This window comes from Microtus pennsylvanicus, chromosome 7, assembly GCF_037038515.1.
Source record: "Microtus pennsylvanicus isolate mMicPen1 chromosome 7, mMicPen1.hap1, whole genome shotgun sequence".
Taxonomy (NCBI): domain Eukaryota; kingdom Metazoa; phylum Chordata; class Mammalia; order Rodentia; family Cricetidae; genus Microtus; species Microtus pennsylvanicus.
In genome coordinates, this window is record NC_134585.1 from 113,252,295 (window position 1) to 113,262,606 (window position 10,312).

Consider the following 10,312-nt stretch of genomic DNA (forward strand, 5'->3'; position numbering starts at 1 on the left):
GCCTTCCGCACTTTCAACTGTGCCGTGGTAGCCAATAGGAAACCAGTATTTACTTTGTGAGGGCTGGGAACATAGCTCAATGGTAATTAAGGTACCTAGGGTACCATGGGTCCCAGGGTCCACTGCCAGCATTGCAAAGCAAACCCAACTAAAACGTGTATACCCACCTTTGAAGCCACTCACCAAAAATTAACTGAATTGCTTCTTCCTTGGTGGGAAGCCCAGAACAGTCCTGGGGCTCGTGTAGAGACCATCCTTAAGCCTTCATACTGAAGGCCGCACTGCGGGAAGTGTTGGCGCACACCCTATAAACACAGTACTCACTGCGAACGCCACACATGCTCTCTGTAATTATATGCTGGCTTCTGCTGCTTCCTCGGCAACAACTGTTGGTTCGTCTAGCTCATGTCTTCTCAATAAGGCTCCTTATTGGCCAGAGTCTGGGCCTCACTCTCAGAAGGGACTGCTTGTCTGCTAGCAGAACCCTGGATTTGGAACTGACAGTCCTGGTTTCAGCGCCATACTCTGCCACTTAAAAGTTTGTGGCTATGGCAGAGGCCGATATTTGTCCATCAAAGCCTGCCGTCCCCTTAAGGCAATATAAGCCTAGGTTTTAAGCACGACCCCTGCACTTAGAATGCACACACTTCCTAGATATTCTTGCAGTTAAGTATGGCCATTGTGCCCAAGTTCAGGCCAATGAGAAGAAATGTTCATACCTTCCAATAAGTATCATTAACGTCCAAGATTCATCTCGAATCCTTCATTAATCCTTTCCTCCCTCCTGACGGCCGGAGCCAGAATGGCCATACTGGACCCTGAGGTAATACTCAGAGTAAATGCCATGCACAGAAAACAAGCCTGAAGGAGCCTGGGGCCCAAATACTGGGCAACACATTAACCTAGCCAGAAATCCATTTTAGGCAAGTTACTTCACCTTCTTGGACTTCAACATCCCCATCGATGAAAGGATGCCATGTACGGTACCTATTGCCTGAGGTGGCCTTGAGGACTGAGGCTTGGTTCACCTCAGGACTGGAGTTTACAGAGCTGGGATTACTGTTGCTATAGCAATAACTGGAGCCCTGCTGCAATGGACAGTATAGCAAAAGGGGCAGAGCACAGCCCTGGGTACAGACAGGTGACTCAAACCACTTTTACAGTCTGAAGATGCTATTGTTGGGATGGTAAATGACCCCTTTACATCCAAAGGTTTGGGCCACAGGGTGGCGGTATTGAGAGATGGCATCGGTCAGAGGTGGGGCCTGATGGGAAGTCTTTGGGTCACTGATAGTATGCCCTTAAAAAGCACAGTAGGACCCAGTTCCTGCCCCTCCTTTTACATCCCTGGCAATGAGGTGAGTGGTTCTGCCTGGCCCACTGCTTCGCCACCATGATGTGCTCTCTGCCCCAAAGCAATAGAGCCAACCCCTAAAGCTGTAAGGCCCAAAGGAACTTTTTCTAGGTTAGTTATGTCAGGCATTTTGTTTTGATGGAAGGCAGACTACCAAAGAGGCGTCCTGGCCAGGCCAGTACTCCCGACAGGAACCCCTTTCTCCAGCACCTTCTCTGATGGTACCACCCTTCCAACAGTGTAAGAACAGTAGTGCTGGCTCATCCATCAATCACGATGCCCTTCCCTGCTTTAGAACCCTCCCCTGAATGATGTCAACCCCTCCTCTGTCATCTGCTCCCTCCTTCTCCTCTGTCTTTGATCACCACGCTCCTGCCTCTGAGTTCATGCCTATCAGTACATCAAAGTTTCCTGCCATCTCTTTTGGAAGCACCCTCTGGCCTCTCCCTAATAACTGGAAGTGAGTAAGTGGAAGTTCATCCCACCCTGCTCAAACATAAGGCTTTCCAAAGCCTATGAATCGTGTGTGTGTGCACTGGAGAACACAATGCCCGCTAACCCTCTGCTAACCAACCCTCCGGATGCTTTGTGTGCACGCCAGTGGCTCATCTCCCGCGTTTCTCACTAACACTTCCAAAGCTACTTCATCGTACCTGCAATGGTCTGGGAGGTGTAAGTCTTCAAGGTACACAAAACTGAACCAGGCTTTCTGTGTTTACAGCCGACATGCATCTTTCCAGAGTGGCCTCTCCCCCTTTAAGAAGACATAACCCCTACTTTCTTCTCTTATGCCACTGTCAGGTTTCCATGTCAGTCACTCACACAGGCTGTGCCCAGGCACATGCCAGTCACCCCATCTCTCCCACCCCATCCCCTCTTCTTCACACTCAGATGAGCCCCCCGCATCTTCTGGCCCTCTGGCACCATCCATTCCTGTCAGCGGAGATGCTGCTGTTCACCAGACCAGGCCTAAGATGCCTTTGGAAGGGACACGAAACAGTGGTAGCAGCCAATGGCTGCACACTGGAAGAGCCATGGGGGACAGCAAAAGAACAGAACACTGGGCAGTCAGAAGAATAGGGACAGACACTTGCATTATCAGTGTCCTGAGCAGGCAATAAAAGAAAAACCTGCCAGGCGGTGGTGGCACACACCTTTAATCCCAGGACTCAGAAGGCAGAGACAGGCAGATCTCTGTGAGTTCGAGGCCAGCCTTGTCTACAGAGCAACATCCAGGACAGGCTTTAAAGCTACAGAGAAACCCTGTCTCAAAAAACCAAAATAAATAAATAAGAGGACCCTGAACCAAACTCCACACTCTGGCAAAGTACTGGAGCAGAAACGTGCAGGCCGGAGGTCACACACCTCAAGGTTCACCTGCGGTCCCCAGCACAGTTGGTTACGGATTTTCTAGCTCAGATCGCCAGTTCTGGAAGCTGGTCCTCTGTCAGTCTCACAAGCACTAAACCTGGCTCAACTTTTGTTCAGTTTTATTCTAGGTGTGTGTCCAACACAGGCTCCAAACCACTGGATTCTTTGCTGTTTTAAATTCACATTGATCCACATTACACAGCAAGAATGCTGACACACGGAGAGGACCACACCAGGCGGCAGCAGGAAAGAAGACTGACGTGTGCTTCTCCCAGGTTAAGACAGAGCTCCACAGTTCCAAACTCCACTTTCACACACATGCGGCCTCCCACTCCAGGTGCCTTTTACAGCCACCAGGAGACTCAGCTTCCTCCAGGGCTCCTCTTTGTACACTAGGGCTGGGGTGGAGGGAAGATGGCAGCACTCACTGGGTGCCAGGGTCCCAGCTCCCTTCCAAAGAGGGACCCGGAGAGTGAACAGCAGGGGGACCGGCAGGGAGCCTCACATCTCTTTAACAGCTCAAAAGGAGGAAAGGAGTGAGGGAGTGAGGGAGGGAGGGAGGGAGGGAAGGAGGGAGGGAGGGAGGGAGGGAGGGAGGGAAGAAAGGTACTAATGTCATAGTTCCATTTTCCCATTGGTGGCTCCTTCTGTCCTGAGTCCCACCCATCCATCCCCACAACCATATGCCTGGGAAGTGGGGCAGGAGTGGGGGTGGGGCTGTTTGTATCCTCCAGTCTCCATGAATTACTAACTGCTGATTCAAGCTGAGACACAATGACAGATCCCGCACAACACCTATAAACACAGTCAAAGAGACCAGCCAAGGGAAACCGACCTGCTTGCTTTCCTGTACCTGAGCACACAGGAGACCTGGGGATCCTGCATCCCAGCAACAGCACAAAGGGACTAAACTCTCGGCCAGCCAGAGGTGTGCACGCCTGTGCATAAGTGCACTAGGCAGGCAAGGGCTGGCACTTCCGGACTCACACACTCGCTCCTCAGCTCAGCCGAAGACTCCACTCCCACACCGGAGGAGAATCTGCTGTCGCTGCTCCGTGGTGGCTACCCGACTCTCAAGATTTTTTTTAGGAAGATGCCTTAAAGACATCAGCCTGTACCCAAGTTCATTCACCACCGAATGAACACACTGATTATGAGTTTCAAACGCGGTGCAAGGCAGTCAAGATTTTTTTAAGGACATCTTACATCTCTTAATTGCAGACTTAGGATGTTTTATTGAGATTCAGATGTCAATCAAGATGAGGCTGAGATGGGAATTCAAGTCTCTAACTCCAAAGTCCACCCTCATTCCACACACCTGTCAACTTTTGTAAGGGCACAGATATCAGAGACAATCTCCAGGCATAAATCCTGTAAGTTCAAGACACCTAGAACAGAGAAGCAAAGGGCCAACACCGACAACCTCTCCGAATGCAGAGGGTACAGTCACACCGAGGAGGTAGGGGGTGTGTCCATCCTCCAGGTCTGAGATCTGGTAAAGGAATGCGCTGGGTGCCGGCTATCAAGTTTATTATAAACTGACGCATTGGCAGATACACAGTGGGGATGTGCTCAAGGCAGCACAAGGATGGACAAGGGGGTGGGGAAATCTACAGTGGAGATGAGAGCCTTAAGAGAGGCGTCCAGGGCTCACTTCTGAGACCACAGTTTCTTCCTCCTACTCTGAGCCTTCAGACTTTCCTCTGAGGGTATGAAAACCAATCCTCACGTACCCCTTGCGGGCAGTTCCAAGGTCCCCAGCTTCACCTCCTATGAGGACCATGAGCTGAGCTTAGTTGGTACTGAGACACAAAGCTAGTGTCTTCAAACACATTTAGCCTACAGACTTCTTTGGCAAGACAAAGCCTCCCTTCAACCCCCAGCCCACCCACTCCCACTTCCCCCTCCAAAAACAACAAAAAGAAAAGGCACCGTCATTCATCAAACCACCTCTCCCAACAGGGTGAGAATTATGTTGTAACTTCCCTGGAACCAACATAGACCAACACAAAAGTGAAAACCCTGGAAGCCTCAGCCCTCACACCAATCCCTAAGCCACAGGGGCTTCACCCAAAGGCCCAGGGCAGTAAATACTCCTGCTTAAGGACAACCCGTATTCCACCATTCTTCCTGGGTCAGAAATGGACCCTCTTGGTACTTGAATCCACTCTGTCACACTCTGGCTACCCCTTGTTGTCCCCCAGAGCCCGGTGTTGATGGGAGAGAACCACAAGGAATTAGCAATGGGAGCAGGCTAAACTTTCACAGCAGCCATAGAACTGAACAGCAGTCACTTACCCAGCACAGCCAGACAGCCCAGCACTGGGAAAAAGCACTTCATTTCGGCAGCCGCAGCAGGAAGAGGACACGGCACAGGGCACCGTGCTTCTCCCACCGCCTAATCTCTCATTACTGCCAATCCACTTATAGCTCCAGGGAACAGTTTGGAAACAGAACTTCACCAGGGAAAACGAGATCCAGTCAACGACAGCAGGAGAGAGTTGGGGGCAGGGGAGGGGAGTGGCAGAGGCAAGAAGAGTCCTCCAGGCTAAAAAGGCAGGGTCCAGAGTGATTCCAAAGGCGCTCTAGGCTTCTGCCACATTGTATGCCTTGCAGTCTCCACCGGAACTGTGGATTCTAGTGGATTAATCCTCAAGGAAAACGGTTGGAAAGAGAGTCTGCGAAAACCCTTTCATCCGTTGATTATACAGAAATGTCCTTGGCTTTCGCAGTGAAGGTGTCTGAGATCTCTCATTCGGATCCCCCGGAGAGAACTAGGTAGGTTTTGTCAAAACCTTGGCCAGTCAAAGCACCCTGACTGGTAAAGACACTTCGGGTTTCTTCATTGAAAAGTCCATCTCCATCCATGGTGATAGGTCACGGTGCTGTCACCTGCCCCCAAACCTCCCAGAAGCACACGAAGTAAGCTGGCATTCAGTAGACCGGGAGCGGTCCCACAAAAGCCGGCAGATTTCTAAAACAAACACAGCAGACGTTTATCCAAGGCCAACACAACCGCCGCAAAACCAAGAGAGGCCGAAGCGCCGGGTTGGCCGAGCCACCCGGGTCCCCTCCCAGGGCTAGGGGCAGCCCGTGTGTGCATCCTGACCTTGTACAAGTCTTACCTTCCGTGCCCTACGCCTCAGTTTCCCCGCCCAGAGCAGGGCAATTATGATTGTTCTCAAAACACTTTCACCAAATGCCTCTCACTCGCGGGCTTTTCCCGTCGCGGTCCACGGAGCGGGGCGCGGCGGGCAGCCCCACCCTCGGCAGCGCGGGTCGCCACGGGGCTGGCACGGGGCCGCGACTCGGGGCTCCGGCCGTGGGAGCCGGGGCGCGCCGCGTCCCAGGTGGCCCGCTATTGTTTTACCTCCCCGGCGGTTGGTTCTGAGACGCTGGCAAAGAAAAGGCACCGAGAAGAAGGGGGCCCGGGGCTCCCCTCGCCGACCGCCGAGCCCTCTCCGCGCACGCTGGGTTGAACGGAGGAAGGGGCTTGGGCCCGGAGGGGGACGCCGATCCCCACGCCATGCTCCCCGAGCCCCTGAAACCCAATCAGCGCCCGCCCGCGCTCACCTCGCCCGGGGTCCCGCAGCTCCCAGCGGCCGATAGTCCGCCAGTACGTGTCCCGCACGCCTCCCAAGACGCGCAGCTTCCTCCTCGCCTCCCGCAGCGGCTCAAACTGCCCAGCTCCCGCCCCGCCCCAGGCCCCGCCCTCCAGCTCCGGCCTGGCCCGCAGCTCCCGGCGTGGCGAGCAGGGGCGAGGGCGGTGGCCTCATAGGGACACGCCCCCGGTTCGCCCCGCCCACCGCCCCGGAGCTCCGAGGCTGAGCCGGTGCGCAGCTGCGGACCACCTGGTCTGAGCTGATGGAAAGTTAACCCCGGGTTCGCGCACCGTGGCCCCTTACCAAACCCCAGGCTCTAGGGTCGCGTTTTTTGCCCGATAAACAATAACAAAGCGCTTTGCTGGAGACTTAAATTTGGTTTTGTAGTGAACCCCCACATTGTGTTTCACTCTAGTTCAGAATCTGGACCCCGAAAACAACCTCGGCTCTTGCCCAGATGCCTCCACTTCTTAGCTGGGGGCCTTAACCCCGGTTGCTTAACCTCCCTGTGCCTCATCTAATACGAAAAGGAAATAACCCCTGCTTAATAGGATTGTGTGAGATGTCCACGTCGCTCTTGTAAAGCACTTAGCGGAAGGCCTCATATGTCAAAAGCACTCAGTAAAAATGAACAGTCATTATTTTAAAACAGTACTTGCCATGCAAGTGCCTCCATATTTATTCGATATTACCAAACGCAAAGTGCTAAAGCGACTCATTACAGACAGAGAAAGTCAGATCATACGGCCGTTTGAGGAGCTCGTTGTCTATTTGGGGACACTAGCATGAGTCCTGCATAACTGGAAAACGGGGTCAAGGAAGGCCCCCAACCCTGTGTGTTATGAGGCGGGATGCTGGGCAGGATGGGGCCAGCATCTCCTAGAGAAAACTGAGCAGAATTCCGTGGAACAGAATATAGGGGCAGGGGAGATACAGAGGCCATCACAGGCCCTGGGAACACACCTTCGGAGGCCCAGAGGGGGAAAGACAGCTCTGTGGGCCCCTAGGTGGGCTGGAGGGAAGACTGGCAGAAGGGGATCTGTAATAAAGAATCAGAAGTTAGAAGGGTGAAAGAATGGGCCTTGGGCTTGGGTCCAGGGGACTCCCTTGAAGGGTTGGAGTAGGGAACTGTGGCTGACGGTTGTGTATTTTATAAAACCACTCAGCTAAGGCATGAAGGGATTTTCTGGAAGACTGAAGAAGTCATGGCTCAGGATGGCTGAAAAATCCAGGAAATGGAAGTAAGCAAGACCACACACGCAGCTACAGGGATAGAGTGGGTGGAGCAGGCCTTGGGGTCACTCCATGGGATGTCCAAGTGAGTGAGAGAGAGGCTTGGTGACTGAGATCAGTACTCACCGGATCAAGATGAAGGTCTGAGCTTGAGATATGCAAGTAGCATCTTGATTGGATAGCCACGTCCAAAGAAACAACCAGCCGATTCCAGAACTCCGAAGGACTCATTAAATTGTATGGGAGCAAAATACTGTACTAAAAGAAGACATTGCGGAGATGGCTTGTTTGGTAAAGTGCTCCCTGTGTAAATCCCCAGAACCTGCTTGGGGGCAATGGTCTTTTATCCCGTCACTTGTATTATTTTTATTTTTTATTTTTTTTAAAAAACTTTTTATTTAACTTTATTATGTTCGTTGGTGTGAAGGTGTCAGATCTCATGGAACTGCATTTTCAGACAGTTGTGAGCTGCCATGTGGGTGCTGGGAATCGAACCCGGGTCCTCTGGAAGAGCAGTCAGTGCTCTTAACCGCTGAGCCATCTCTCCAGCCCCTGTATTATTTTTAGTAAAATGCTGATTGGCCAGTAGCCAGGCAGGAAGTAGAGGTGTGACCACGAGAATTTTGGAGAATTATGGGAAGAGGAAAGTTTCAGTCTGCAGTCATTACCCAGACACAGATGAAGCCAGACACAGAGCAAGCAAGATGTGACTGCCTTTCTGGAAAAGGTACCAAGTCCCGGGGCTAACACAGACAAGTAATACGGGCTAATATAAGTTATAAGAAGCTCAGGCTTCTTATTAGCCAATCAGTTTGTAATTAATGCAGACCTCTGTGTGATTATTTGGGACTAAACGAATGTGAGACATGGTGGGACAGAAACCTCTGTCAACAAGAACTCACATTAAAAAACAAAAATGTTCAGCTAGTCCGGATTTATCCCATGCTTTTTCAGACCCAGGCCAGCTGGCCTTGGTGAGTTCCCGATAGAACATCCCCATTGTCTCAGTGTGTGGGTGCACCCCTCGCGGTCCTGAGGTCCTTGCTCGTGCTCCGTCTCCTTCTGCTCCTGATTTGGACCTTGAGATTTCTGTCCCGTGCTCCCCTGTCTCTGTCTCCTTTCATCACCTGATGAAGGTTAATATTCATGAGGATGACTATGTGTTTCATAGAGGACAATGAGGAACACTGTGAACTCAGGAACAATTGCAGTGGGTTTTTGATCCTACTGCACGTACTGGCTTTGGGGGAGCCTAGGCAGTTTGGATGCTCACCTTTGGAGACCTGGATAGAGGTGGGCGGTCCTAGGGCTTCCCACAGGTCAGGGAACCCAGATTGCTCTTCGAGCAGATGAGGGAGGGTGACTTGATCGGGGGAGGGGGAGGGAAATGGGAGGCGGATGAGGGGGGGGGGGAGGCAGAAATCCTTAATAAATAAATAAATAAATAAAATAAAAAACAAAAATGTGACCTGGGCAGTGGTAGCACATGCCTTTAATCCCAGCACTTTAATCCCAGGAGGCAGAGGCAGGCGGATCTCTATGAGTTCCAGGACAGCCTGGTCTACAGAGTGAGTTCCAGAATAGGCTCCAAAGCTACACAGAAAAACCCTGTCTCAAAAAACCAGAAAAAAAAAAGCCGGGCGGAGGTGGCACATGCCTTTAATCCCAGCACACGGGAGGCAGAGGCAGGTGAATCTCTGTGAGTTTGAGGCCAGCCTGGTCTACAAGAGCTAGTTCCAGGACAGGCCTCCAAAAGTTACAGAGAAACCCTGTCTTGAAAAACCAAAGAAAAGAAAGAAAGAAAGAAAGAAAGAAAGAAAGAAAGAAAGAAAGACCAGAAGAAGAAAAAAAAAAAACATGTGGATAGCACCCAAGGGATCATGCCTGAGTTGTTGTCCTCTCTCTGGGTTCTACACACAAGGACACATATATGCAACAAAAATGAATGTATTAGAAAATACTCATAACTCACTCACCCCCCACCCCATTCAATACCTCTAGTGTACAATACAATGAAGATCTCGTCATGGGGTACCCAGATAATTGGAAAGTGTGTGTTTGTCCTTTCCCCTCTCCCTTGGATGCAACTCCTTGAAAGCAATCTGCCCTGTAACTATCATTTATTCCCAAATAACTCTTGGTATTTGATCTGTATATGTAATTGAACTACAAATACTTCTATCATATCAAATTGAACATTTCTTGCAGATTTAAAGCATTGTATTAAAAGTCTCCTCTCATAGATTACATATTCCCTCTTTCCCCCAAGACAACAGTGGCCCTGGTATCTCTCAGCTCTTGCTTACTAGATGCCTTTGTTTATTTCCTAAATATCTATGTGCTGAAGAAATGTCTCTGTTCTCTTCGTATATTCTCTTGAGAAACACGGACAATGAAACAAATGAATATATAGCACAATGGCCTGTGTTCTAAAGAAAGTGAGTTGATGGAATAGTGTGTGTGTGTGGTGTGTATGGTGGGTGTGTGGTGTGTATGTGTGTGTGCTGTGTATGGTGGGTGTGTGGTGTGTATGTGTGTGTGCTGTGTGTGTGGTGTGTATGGTGGGTGTGTGGTGTGTATATGTGTGTGCTGTGTGTGTGCTGTGTATGGTGGGTGTGTGGTGTGTATATGTGTGTGCTGTGTGTGTGTGGTGTGTGTATGGTGTGGTATGTATGTGTGTGTGTGGTGTAAGTGTAGTATGTGTGTGTGTGTGGTGTGTATGTGTGGTGGGTGAGGTGAGGAGCAAAACTCT

At 50.9% G+C, this 10,312-nt stretch overlaps 1 protein-coding gene across 2 annotated transcripts in view; it reads right to left on the reverse strand.

The window, feature by feature from the left end:
• The window catches only part of Igsf3 (immunoglobulin superfamily member 3), a 94,081-nt gene extending 87,634 nt beyond the window's left edge, over positions 1-6,447 (reverse strand). The window contains exons 1-2 of one of the 2 annotated variants that reach the window (XM_075981782.1): positions 6,299-6,447; positions 5,024-5,699 (exon numbers count right to left, since the gene is read on the reverse strand). In XM_075981782.1, the coding sequence (XP_075837897.1) occupies positions 5,024-5,066 (43 nt within the window). In that variant the 5' untranslated portion in view covers positions 5,067-5,699; positions 6,299-6,447. The remainder of the gene's footprint in view (positions 1-5,023; positions 5,700-6,298) is intronic. The other variant, XM_075981781.1, reaches the window with a different exon arrangement.
• Between the last annotated feature and the right edge of the window lie 3,865 nt (positions 6,448-10,312).